The sequence below is a fragment of the Metopolophium dirhodum genome, chromosome 1 (assembly GCF_019925205.1).
Source record: "Metopolophium dirhodum isolate CAU chromosome 1, ASM1992520v1, whole genome shotgun sequence".
Taxonomy (NCBI): domain Eukaryota; kingdom Metazoa; phylum Arthropoda; class Insecta; order Hemiptera; family Aphididae; genus Metopolophium; species Metopolophium dirhodum.
Window position 1 is genome coordinate 81629630 of NC_083560.1, and position 14393 is coordinate 81644022.

A 14393-nucleotide genomic window follows, 5' to 3' on the forward strand; every position below is an offset into this window, starting at 1 on the left:
ATTATAATTTAATTCGATGAGACAATTTTTTTTTTCAAATAATATGAAACCTCGATAGAATAATCGTACACGTATTATCACAAATTAAATAATAAGAACGGATAAGTACCTAACGCCTATAATTGTGCACATAGGCAACCAAACATTGGGATTTGAGTGGTAGACCACTGTAATGTACATCGGACAGTTTGATGGAATCGACGTTTTGTTAATTCGTTATACTTACAAATAAAATAATTAACAAGCATTTTTTTTTTTAATTTCTTCTCTTATGATTTTAGTTGAAGTTGATAAGTAAGACAATATGTATAATAATATAGTTAGATATATAATAATGTCTAACATCAACGTATTTTAAAAAATCCAATTGTTCAAATAAATTGTGAAATATATAGGTAATTAATTTAATGTATTTTTATTATAAATTTAGTAAGTATAACTATTTTTAATAGGCAGATACTAAGTCAATTTGTTAATAATTCAATTAACCTTTTAAGTATTTTTTTTTGCAAGTTACATGATTAAGGAAAAACCTTATTATAAGTTATTGAACACACAATGAATACTATTTTTATATGACACACACACAATAATATAATTTCTAAAGGAAATAATGATTGTATAAATTAGGCAGATATAATTATATTATAATAAAAACTCAACATTAAAATGAAAAATTTAAAATTTTAAGCTAATCAATTAATAGTTTAGAAGCACTTCTTAATAGTGTATTTAAAGCTAAAATATGTGGTCAATATTTCCAAGTTTCAGGCTTAGAATAAATAATGTTGATAACAATAACATGTATGAATTATTTATTATTTATTTATTTATTTATTTATTATTTATTATTTATTATTTATTATTTATTTATTTATTTATTTATTTATTGACAAACCTAAATTAGGTATCCATTGCTTACTTTTAATATAAAAAGCTTTATGTAAAAGAACAATATTAAATTTACAACATAACAATATTATACATTTTTCATTTTTAATATTCGTTACAATCAAAACTTAATATTATATATACCTAGGTACGGAAAAAATACAATGAAACAAAAATGTGATTAGATATGTACTGTAAATTGTAATATAATGATTATAACATATAAAGAAATTTACTTTATCATGGATTATAACTTATGGATTAAATGTATATACTAAAATATCTACATTCTACATTCTACATTGTATAATTTTCAAAAATAATAAGAACCTGGTTGTTTATTTGTTATCTTGAACTATAAAAATAAATTAGACAAAAAAACTAACCAAATAGTATATAAATTTCCTTTTAAACTATTTTAATATAATATGTAAAACATAATTTTCAATCTGACTTGGGCTACATTTCAATAGGATAGTATTTTTGTTTTAATTGTTTAATTATGTTGTACTTTTGTACTATCAAGTTTATCAAGAAAATTAGTAGTTGTATACTTGTATTTAAAAAGCAAACACAAATAACAAATTATATTCCATTTTGTATTCTTTTTCATTTAGCTAGTGGCCATGGTGATATTTATAAAAAAGTTCAGTTTATAAAAAGGCATTTGTTAAATATAAAAACTTTTATAAGCCTACGAACATGTAATTTAATAAATAATCTGAAAACAATTAAATCAGTAGTACCTAAGTAACATTTTATGTAGTACATAATTTTATGCAGTACCTACCTATTTGAAAAAATATATATTTGTTAATTTAAAATTACATAACAATGAATTACAATTAATAGTGCCATTTTTAAGATTAAGTTTTAAATAACTATCTATATAATATATTATATGCAAGAAAACGATGTCGTTTACCATGCTTTATTATGTCACTAATCGGAGAGTATATTAATCTATGATAGACTAAGGCGTGTACCTGTTTTGTGCGAGATTAAACCACTCTCTTGGTATTTATAGTGCAGTTACAAAAATTCCAAAACGCATAGAGAACAACTTATCTGTGTCGTAGCGTTATTATTATTTTTTAAAAATTTACCAATTATTTTTAATAATTAAATGAAAAAAACAAAAAGAATCCAAATGTTCCCAAACTGATAACTTTAATTTTATTTATGTTATCCAAATAATAAATATGATACCCACGACACAGATAAAGTTGTTCCCTATACGTTGTGGAATTTCGGTAATTCTACTGTAAACAACGAGGGAGTGGTTCTATCCCGCGCAAAACAGTTTTTGCGATGTTGTACATTTGTAAGACGGAGACAACGCATGCGGGTATCACGTCCTCTTAATTAAAATGACTAAATAAGTCATTAATACAAAATATAATGTTTCCTAAAAGTAATTAATAAAGATTATGTTAACAAAAGAAAAAAAAATAAGAAAAATGTCGAACAAATTATGAATAAAAACTAATAATTAAAATGACTAAAAACATATTTAAAATATAATAGTTACAATGATTCAAAATGATTAATAGTTGTTACATTTTTAATCATTTTAAGTTGACTGTTAATCATTAATATAAATTATTTTTATTAATAACAAAAAGTATGGTATACTTTGACGAGTATTCGCTCTCTAAGCATTACGCCTGTCGACTCAGGTCACACATCTCGAGGTCCTGTGGACCTCTCGTAACATTGCCATTTCAAATAACATAAGTTTAGTCACTCCCTACCTCTTACCGGCTCCAGTCGCTAACAATTTGATGTACAAATCATATGTGATATGTCACAAGGTATAAATAAAAATTATTTTTAAGTCATTGGTACATTTTTGAATAATACTTAAATAGGTTGTTATCAAATAATTGCTTTGAATATAAATTATTATTTATTAGCCAATTATAGTTCTATAATAAGTAATAAAAATATATTATGCAGCCTCATATTACATGTTAAATTTAATTATTTAATTAAACATAAATTATACCAAATTAGTAATATATATTATGTATACATGTATAAAATACATAATTAAAATAAGATACTGAGGACATTGAGAATCCAAACCCCATATTCAATTGCGAAGATGGCGAGTCTGGTGACGGCGATAACAAAGACGACAAAGATGTAGAGGACAACGAAAACTACAAAAATAACGATATGAATATACTTGATATAAATATGACGCTCCGGTCTTCGATATATTCTAAAATTTAAAATAAAATAATTTAAATGTCTAAAATGTTTCATTCATATTTTATATTATATAATGTACTTTAAATTATGAAAAAATTATCACGTGTTTGAGTGAAACTTTGGCTATAGTTAGTACTATCTTAAGAGTACCATTTTCTGTGTTCTATCGTGTGCGAAACGCAAATAAAATGAGGTAAAACATAGGACCGTGGTGCAGCTCATATCAGTCATCTTTAACCGTATTCCTATTAATGAATTATGACAATATGACTATTAAACTTAAAATGTAATTTGTTCAAAACCTATACCACAATATACCGCTATAGTTTCCATTGTGCCACAATATTTCGTTAACAGGTAAGAGCAGCGATAGTACGCCATTAACCAATACCGTTTACGTCAAACTTCTAACGGCCAGAACTTAAACTAAGTCCGACAGCCAAATTCTGACTTCACCATCGTTTTCAATATAACTAACTACATAAGTTAAAGAAAAGGTGTTTGGTAAAGTAACAAAATAACACGGGATCCATGGAGAAAGGTATATTGCACACACGTTGGCTGCACTGGAAAACTGATGACAATGGCCTGGCATGCCGGAGCAGTAGCCATTACTCGTGAGTTTTAACTCGTCCCATACCTACCAAGTTCATTAGTTATTAGCGCAAAACGTCGTTCCACGTTTGAATTTTTTTCAATTTTGTTTATTCACTGTTACAGGAACGAACGTTTTGTTGTTAACATTTCACTTTTGGTCGTATTGCTTTTCGGCTGTATATTTGGCACAGGTGGACGGACAATACTCACTGTTACAGAAAACCGACGACACATGCATTGACCTTCAACAATGAAAATCATCGAGGTGAGTAACCTTGACAATGAAATGTACTAGGTACCTACCGAGGAACCAATTTACTTTAGTTACGACGTTTCTTTTTTTTTTTTATTTATTTCATTTTTTTAAAACGTACTTCAAAGAATATTGATTTTTTTTTTAGAACTTATGTATTTTAATTTTTTATGAACCAGTACTTACATAATAATATTATATAATAAACTTATAAATTACGACAAGTAGACAGTAGTCGTTACGGTCCTCTCGTAACATTTCCAGTTAAAGTAACACAAGTAGTGGCTCCGGCTTATCTCGGCCACCTGTAGCCACCAAATAGTCCACCTGTTGTAGGGCGATTGGAAGAGGCAACCCTTTGGGGGTCTTGGAAGAGGGGGAGTGAATACCTACCCTTTGGGTAAACGGGTAACCTAACAAGTGCATACCTACCTACCAGCTTCGGGTACACCTTACCAGTTAAATAAGACTTGTAGTCGACCTCTACGATAACCAGCTCTAGTAGCAGCTGTTAATTCAGATTGTTGACCGAGTTATCAATGATCTGCACACACCCCGAAACGAATAGACATAATTTTCTGTGATAAACTCATAGATAATTCATAGATCTGACGCCTCTAATTCATTATGACGTGTTAGTCTAGCGGTCCAACATAGATAAGAAATTGAGGCCGTTTGTATACATTTTGGTATGATAATATATTAATAATATATAATATAGATGGTCAGATACTCGACATAGGTAAACTTATTTTTCCTCAATTTGTATAATTTCATTCATCACTGATAAGACGTTATGTCACATCCATTTCTTTATTATCTATGGATAAATTATAAAAATAAAATAACTATAACTTGAAAACCAAGTTTGAGCAACAAATCCTGATTACACCATCATTTTTAACTCGTTAAAATACGTAAGTAGTAAAACAAAAATCGTTAAAGGCAGGCCGGTACACTACAGCGTTGTGCGCATGTGTACCTAACTTTCAAAATAATGATTTCTGAATTTTTTTTTCTGGAGTACCGTTCTTCATATCAGCTAGTAAAATACATGTTTGTAAATAAAAACCACGTGGTACGTAGGTAACTAAAGTGAATTTATTCCTCTTCTAATTATAGTTGGTAATTATTCACAATAAATATAATCATCACGCTTTTTACTCAGTTTTGTTTTGAAAAAAACAATGTTTATCTACCATCGGTTTTGATGTAATTTTAGGACAGCAATGATAGTTTTAAACACCATTCAATCACTTCAAGTCCTAACCGCCGTGGCAAGTCACCGAGCGATCACAAGTTTTACAATCGGTCACCATTCAATTACTTTAAGACAAGATCCAGATTGCTGTATCCATCGTCCAGCCGCAGTGAAAGAAAGTACAACAGCCGCTTGAGGTCAAATTCGTATTCGGGTGACCGTCATCGCAGTTATCGCAGCCACTCACAAGATAGCTCCACGAAAAGCAGTAGACATGACGTACCTAACTAAATTCAGCATTTATTTCCAACGCTAGTTTTTAAATAAAAATTACGAACCTATTGTTTTATTTTAGGGAAGGTCTAGAAGTCTGAATATATTTGGCCTAAATTATAGAACTAAAACACATCAGTTATTCAACGTATTCAAAAAATACGGTTCCATCGACAGAATCAATGTTGTTGTTGATGAGGTATACAGTTAAACATAATTAACCTATACAGTTTATTTAGTTATAATTTATTTCAGACTGGAAAGTCCCGAGGTTTTGGTTTTGCTGTTTTCAAATCTTACAAAGATTCAGAGGAAGCTTTAAAAAAATGCTCAGGCATGGAAATTGATGGCAAAAAAATTCTAGTAGAGTTTTCAACTTTGCGACGTTCTCCAACACCTATACCTGGCATTTCTATGGACGATTTGTAATCATATTTAATACATATTGTTAATCGACTAGTCATTCTTATTACGTGTATTTTTCACATTTTAGAGACATTACTGCAACTTGGAGAAGAGCTTATGAAGAAAGATATCATAAAGATAGAAAGAAGTAAGTTGTTATTTGTATTTCTTAATTGTATTAATTTTGTATTACGAACAGTAATGGCGTAATGCATTGGAGGCTATACGCTGTGTATCTGGATCAAAATTTTCAGATTTATGGGCATAATTAAAAATGTGTACCTATACAGTATACTTAAAGATTCGTCGTCAATAGAATACAATCCAAAATTAAACTTTTCTAATTTTTTAAGTTGATTTACAAATTCTGCGCAATTATATAATATAGGTAATATAATTTATCGTAGGTACCTAATTGTAATTGTATTTAATCAATGTTATAAATCTGTTGGACAACAAACTTTTATACGGATTATTGGTAGGTATGAAACACCAGTAGATTATCAGTAAATATTTAAAAACAGAAAGCAGTTTATCCTCTTATGGATTATTATGGACCAATTTACTACAAAAACAAGGCTATATTAAAAATAATAATTCCTAAACAAATACTTATACATATAAACATGGTTCTATTGTTTTAAAAAAACCCAACTATGTTAATACAAATTAATCACCATACTACTATAATATACTAGTATGTTGATCGATTTGCTAGTAGGTACTAAATATTGCCCTGCACAGTCTTTTAGGCGAAGAAAATACAGATGCATAGATATTATATAAAGGAAGTTTGTGTGAAAAACTAACCATTGTTTCTGGATATTATAATTGTTCTATTAATTATAAGTTAAGTAGGTAGGTATATTTATTTTTATACATCATTTAGGCATATATTTAAATTATGTAAGCAAAATTTATCTCAATTGAATTAGGTATAAACCCTCCGTGTAAATAAGATAATAATTGTTAGAATTGTATATTATCGTCCTTGGTTAATAATTTAAGTATACAATAGTTTAGATTTTGTCATTTTTCTAAAAGATCAGAGTTTAAATTATTTTTAAACTTGAATATTTTATAGTAGGTACTAAATATTTACTTCTGATAATATATAGAATTTAATTTACAACTAGGAGTAAAAACTGTACCTATTTCTAGTGATGGTTAATATGTATAGGCCTTGTAAAGAGATAATATGATGGAGCTGTAGATTTGTATCTATATTGGCAATAAATTTATATATTTATTTATATATTTGGTAAAATCTTTTAAGTGTTAAAAATTATCTTTTGTATATATATCTATTGATGGATCATTTCTAGTTTTCAGTTATTTAACGCATCATTTTATTCAAAGTTAAAATATTTAAGCATAAACAACTAATATATTATATTATACAAAAATGTTAATTTGTAAAGAAATACATTTAACATGTAATATACTTGTTTCAATAAGAAATGTTAAAAAATATGTAATACTTTTTGTCTATCAAATTTTTTTTTTATATTATACCAAGAGTAAAATATATAAAAGGTGTGTTTACTAAATACCATAGACCAGCGCCCTGCATATGTTACTAAAATTATGTGCTATGAGCAGTGATATAGAGTGCGATTAAGTAACTGAGTGATCAATATACACACATAGTTGTATAGGTATACATTTTATAATTTATACCACCACCAGCGTCCTCTTATCACAGATCTGTTTACAGGGCCAGTCTATGACTAATACACAACTAATTACATACATACGTTTAAAATGTAAGTATATATGAATGTAATAAAAATTATTTGTTTCTAGCTACCGCAGAAATCGCAATTCATCTACATACAAAAAAAAGTCACATAAAGACAGGTCACGTTCACATTCTTGGCCACTACATTGGTAAGTTGTCAGGAATTTTTTATCAAAACATTTAAGTGTAGTACCCTAATAACAAACCAATGATTTTGAAGCTTATTATTATTATAATAATAAGGATTTTTGAACGTCCATACCTACCTTAAAGGTCCCTACACACTGCAGCGGTGGCGGTGGTGTTAAATTCTATTGTCTTGGCTTTACCAACGTGGTGAGAGGTGAAATAAGTCCTGTAGCAATTCACCGCCACTGCTGCAGTGTGTGGGGACATTTAAAACTTAAAAAAAAAAATTAAAAGAAGATTTATTTTAAATGATATATTAGAACACATGATCTCAAAATTACCTAAGTGTAGTCACTGGTGAAGAATTTGAAGTTTGTAGCCTTTAATTACGGTGCGCGGTGGTATAAATTACTTAATTACTTTATGATTTGATATATAATACATGAAAAGTTGAAAAGTTCTCTCTTTGTAATTTCTTTCTACACAAATCGGTTTCTATAGTAGGTCTCATTATTTTTGTTAAAGTCCCAAATGTTGATGTAGTTTTAATGGTGTTCTTATTTATTGTCAAACTACTATTTGAAAAGGTAATTACTGATTTTGGTCTTTGACAGATTTTTAAATTATAAGAGAAATATACCACTTTATATCTATTTTATATTATTTTTATTAAAAAATTAAGCACTTAATAATATTAGTTAATTGTTTTCATGTTCTTACAATATTAATTATAAAAATGACGATGAAAACCTTTTTTTTGTAGTCATGCACTCATGCCATTGAGGCTTTTTGCACGCTTATACCACCTCGATCTGTTGTATTTCCCATTTTTATTGAGTCATCAACATCTGAGACTAACCACGGCTAGTGAGGTCTTTCTATTGACCATTTTTTGTTGGGTTTATAACAACTATGAAATTTTGTGTAAGATTTTTATCATATTAGCTCAATAGACGTTGCGTTAAGTATTTGTGTTAGCAATAAACATAAATAAGTACTTAGAAAATATTAAGTAGTTGGAAGATTCTATTCGCAGTTAAGACTAAATTAATAATTATAAATGTATTGAGTATAATTTTCCCATATGTAAAATGTGCCTAGAGGCTATGAATGCATTTTCTGATGACTTCCTAGTTCTTATCAGGTATCTATACATATACTATATATATTTATATTATATCTCATGTTATATATATTTTTGTGTTTGTTTATTAGGTAAAACATAAAAAATTGAATGTGAAAAAATGCATTAATATTTGGCATTTATTATAATATAAAATGAGCTGATTTTTATTGTATTCTTCAATACAGGGCGTAATAAAACATCAATGAGCTGGAATGTCATCAACACGTCATGAATATTTTGTGAAGACATTTAATATAATATATAATTTTTATTGCACAATTTTTACTTCAATCACAAAAATTAATTTTATAGGTACCTACTTAAAAATATATTTACCACTCTGTAACAAGATTATAAATTACTACTGTTAAGTTAATCAACTCCGTGATTATTGTTCGTTCATAGTTTTATAATTGTTATTTACTATATATATTTAATATATATTTCATTTGTTCTGCTAATTTGCAAAAATATTCTAAGACATTTTCTTTGAAGATTAGAAACAACATTGTATTTGTATTGTTAAGCAATAGTGAATTTTGAAGAAAAAAAGTTTTTATATTTTTTAAATTTAACTAGTAAATTTGTAGTACATTATATTATATGCATTCATTAATTTTGTAATAAGCAATTAATAAATTGAAGAATGCATATTAAAGTTTTAATATTATAAATATATTCGTAAATATGTAACTAGTAGGTATTACTAATGATTTCATTTCATGGATCCCAATTGGGACATTCTTTATCCCGTGAATTAATGTTTTTAGTACTTTTCAAACAATGTTATAAAATTTAAGAAAATGTTCATTCAATTGAAGTAATAATAAAATTACCTACTCAATTATTGATAAATTTATGTAAAAACCTAATTGTATTTTTTTACTATTAAGTATTACCCACAATATGTGTAGTACATTAATATACGAAATGGTATTAAAATATATGTTTGTGGTGTACAATTATAAGTTAAAGAGCTTGTATAATATAATATAAAATATGAGAGGTAATAATTTGTTCTTATTGAAGTAATATATCAAAATTAAATGAATAATTAATAGTACATGTTGATACAGTATTTATAACTTCTATGCATTACACTTTCCATAAACATTTTAACTTGCAGATGAAGTGGTAGATAAAATTATGGTTTATGTCATAATTATTTAAGTACAACCAATATATTCGTTTTAAAATGTTTTTTTTTTAATGAACACCAATATCAGTATTTATAGAACAATCAAACTTTTATCTTCGATTCATAACCCTAATGAAAAATAAGAATAATGTTCTGTATCAAAATCAAGCCATTCATGTGGTAGTTTACAATATTATTTTAACTTTTAAATAGGTACATATTATATTTATAATAAATATATAACTTTCAGTGTACAATTAATCACAATCTTTGGCGTATGATTTTTTTTTCTTTAGAAGAATTAGAATATGACCTATACCTAAATCTATTTATTTAATTAGTAATTTATACTTGGGATTATGATAATGTGACACCACAATTTTGAGTAAATATAATTGGTTTCCTTAAAATGTAAGTGTGATCATCAAATCAGTAAAAAATTTAATAGTTATAATATATGTAACTCACCACTAAAAAAAAAATTATTCATTTATTGGTATAACAGGGGATGCTTTACAATATTTTTTAATCAAATATTATTTTAGGTATTTATTTACTGTTTTAACACCAAAAAGGGGTAAGTCTTAAATAGTACAATAACAAAGACAAAAAAAAAATGTATACAGTATAAAATAATTTAAAGATTTTCACAGCAAACTTACATACAATTGTTCATTATACATAGTAAATAGGTACACCTAACTTATTTAAGTGATCAAAAATGTGTAGACTACACAAAAAGGATAAAGGTGCACCTACTGATTTTAAGTAATTACTTATAATTAGGTGCATCCTGTTAAAAGAACTTGTGCCAATAATTAAATACCAAAGTAATGGCTGTTTGATTATCAAATACTATTGCATTTTTAATATTTTTACTATTAATTGATCATGAAACATGTTACAAAACAGTAAGGCTGATATATTTTAAATGTTTTGTTTTATATTTTTTTTATACCTACTTATATTATTAATCATAAATATTGTTAACATTTTGAATAACAATTTGTAGTTTTAATATTAATAAAAATGGTATCCGGTGAATTGGTCGCGAACAATTGATCACCGGTGAATTGGTCGCCGGTGAATTGATCGTGGGTGAATTGATCGTGGATATAATTGGTCGCTAGGATAATTGATCGTCAAATGAACAATTTTAGATTTTTAATTATTTTATTATAATATTAGGTATATTTCTGAGTTTTATGCTTTTAAAATTTCTCACAGTTAATTAAATTTAAAATTATAATAAATAAATAAATAATAATAATAATAAAAATAAAATAATAATAATAATATTAATAATTATACATTTTAATTTATTTAAAGTTGGAGTTGAAGATTATGGGCTATTCCTTTTAAAAAGTCTAATTTACTCCTAGTATGATAGTCGTCACATATTTTTATAATTTTTTCTGCATAGTCTTTGTACTTCCGTTTAACACCCATCGTCATTCCTGCAATTAGTTGTTCTGTCTGTAACTTGATAAGGCTCTCCTCCTTTTTGAACGAATCTATACATTTCCATATAGTTGGATGACACGCGTTCAGACTAGATGCAAAGCCATTGTGCCACCCTTCAACATAATTGTTGGTCCGGGGGATATTTTCGAAAATATATTTAAAACAGTTCCACAACGTCACTGGAAATAATGCTGGTGTAACGTGGTCGGGGGGAACGACCAGTTAAATATAAGATATCCAAGGAGAATCGTAGGATCCTATAGATATAAATACCGTAGCCAGGGGCAGATATGTAGATATCAGGATCTTAAATATATTTAAATTACTAGGATTCCTTTTCAGTTATAATTATGTTTTATTGTCCACTAAACACTTACAAATATTAATACTCACAAATATATCAACTATGTTCTATTATACTATGTAACTGTATCGTAGTCATACGGAGTCCGGTAATCGTAGTGTGTATTGAGGTCTAAGGTGCACACTGAACTAACTTACTAATACATTGTGTGTGTTGGCCATGGGCCTTACAATTATGTGTGTGTTTTAATATTAATGTATCGGTCAGCAGTTAATCGTACATACGGTAGAGTTCGTATTATATACATATGTGTCATGTAACATATTTATATTTATAACTGTTACATTACCCCCTCCCTTTAGAAACAAAAAAAAATTTTGAATATAAACATTGTTTTTATCCCTTGTCCGACTGGATTGATTGAATATGGTGAAGGTGGACTGTTGATTGAAGTTTTTTTGTGATTGAACAATGCTTCTTCATGGATTGGTTAGTTGATATGTTTGAAAACTTACATTTTTCATTATATTTTACAACAATAAATTTTATTTTTCACATCCTATATACTACACTTTAGTAAACTCTACTATCTCTATTCTTAACTAATATTCCCCATATTGTCAATTATCATCATAAAACTCTATTTTAACTGGATGTCCCTCCAAAACAATATTTCTTTATTAACAAAGTGCAGACTATTTGTGTATTATAAGTATTTGCTTGCAAGTATTTCTACTATGCTAGAGGCCAATACTTTTTATTTATCCAAATAGTGTTTGTATTACACTCTATACATTTGATTATATTTTATTTTTTATTTTGTTACTTAATAATTTTTCTATTTAATAGTTATAATCGACAATATGAGTATGTCTGATGATACAAATACCCGAAATAATTTAATATAATATTAAAAAAAAAATAAAAATAAAAGATATAAACATTTATCCCATAATTAATATCATAGTTTTAATACAATAACCTTAATCTATATTTAATTATATAATTTGAATACTGTTGGTTAAGTTAGGTTGGTTAACTCCACTATACTGGTATTTGACTTCTCCTGTAGGTATCTGAAACTTGACTTTTAAGTTAACGTTATAAAAATATCCTTAGAATTATTGTATAGTTGCGAATTTTTTTTTTTCATTAATGTAATAAGTGCGATCTCCTTATATGCAATAAATACGAATTAAAATAGAAATATAATGCGCTTAACCGTTTTCTTACCTATATTATTTATTTATTTTCTCGATTTTTTTTTAGTTGACTAACGTTTTTATAGTCGTTAATTAACTGTCCATTCTTAGTTATTTCTACTACATATGTAACATCTGATATTTGTATCTGTATGCAAATGTTGACCCTTTATTTTCTATTTTGATTTATACTTTTTCCCCTACTATTTGTAATCTGATTTGTTTTTTGCGTGAATCATAATGTTTTTTATTTTTTAGAAACTTTTCTTCCAGTAATTTTGGTAACTCGTCTCCTATGTTATTATGACATAATGTCCCCACGTTAGATCAGTTATCGGTGAAACTAATTCTGCAAATTGAGGGATAAATTTTCTAAAAAAATTGCACAAACCTAAGAAACTCCGTGTTTGTTTTATTGTTTTGGGAGTTGGACAATTTTTTATTGCAGCCAGACCTTCGGGATTCGGTTTAATTCTGTCCTGATATACTATTTGCCCGAGTATCTTAAGTTCGAAATATCCGAATTTACACTTGGTAGTTTTTAATTTAAATCCAGATTCTCTTATTCGTTGTAATAATTTCTGTATTATTATTAATAGGTCATCAAATGTTTTTGCATGATTTATAATATCATCAAAATAGTTAATAGTTCCAACATATAATAATCCGGCGAGAGTTTTTGCTACTGCTTTTGAAAATTGTCGTGGTGAATTTTTATAACCAAATAGAAACCGTGTCCATTCATACAGCCCGAATGGTGTTATAAATGCTAATTTGTATTTATCTGTTGTTCCTAATAGAATATTCAGAAATCCCTGTTGCATGTCCATTATATTAAAAAATGTTGCTCCTTCTAAACAATCGAAAACCGTTTGCATACGAGTTATTGGAAAATTTTGATGTGGTACTTGTTTATTTAATTTTCTATAATCGATCACTAATCTATTTGAACTGTCTGCTTTGTTCACTAGAAATACCGGGCTGGTGTATGAGGAAATAGATAGAGTTATTAGACCGGATTTTAATAATTCATTAATTTGCCTCTGTAGTTCCTGTTGTTCCGTTAACGCTAATATAAATGGTGGTAAATTAACAGGTTCTGTTGTTGTTGTTGACATAGGTATATATCCTACGTCTATCGCCCCTAAGTCCCTTGAGTGTTTGGCAAAGCAATCTTTATAATATATATTCAAAATTATTTTTAATTGTGTCTGTTGTAATTGGGTTGGTTTCGGATTTATGTCAAGTTCGTCCATGTTTTGTTTGTCAATATATAGTACATTATCATAGTTTAACATTTCATTATCATTTTTCAGATTAGTTAATTTTAAACTGTTTATATGATGGAATTTTGTTTTTTATGTGTATTGTAACGGGATAAAACGGAGTGCTCATTTAGGTGGCGCACTCTCGTGGCCCGTTACCACACCGTCACATGTAAAGACTACCGCG

At 27.6% G+C, this 14393-nt stretch overlaps 1 protein-coding gene across 1 annotated transcript; it reads left to right on the plus strand.

Annotated features, from left to right (window-relative positions):
- The first annotated feature begins 3955 nt into the window (after positions 1 to 3955).
- On the plus strand, positions 3956 to 9090 carry LOC132942237 (transformer-2 sex-determining protein-like). Its single transcript, XM_061010538.1, has 7 exons — positions 3956 to 3970; positions 5181 to 5438; positions 5515 to 5631; positions 5688 to 5857; positions 5926 to 5985; positions 7644 to 7727; positions 9019 to 9090. The coding sequence occupies exons 1-7, from the start codon at positions 3956 to 3958 to the stop codon at positions 9023 to 9025; spliced, it is 711 nt and encodes a 236-aa protein (XP_060866521.1). The 3' UTR covers positions 9026 to 9090.
- Positions 9091 to 14393: the final 5303 nt, after the last annotated feature.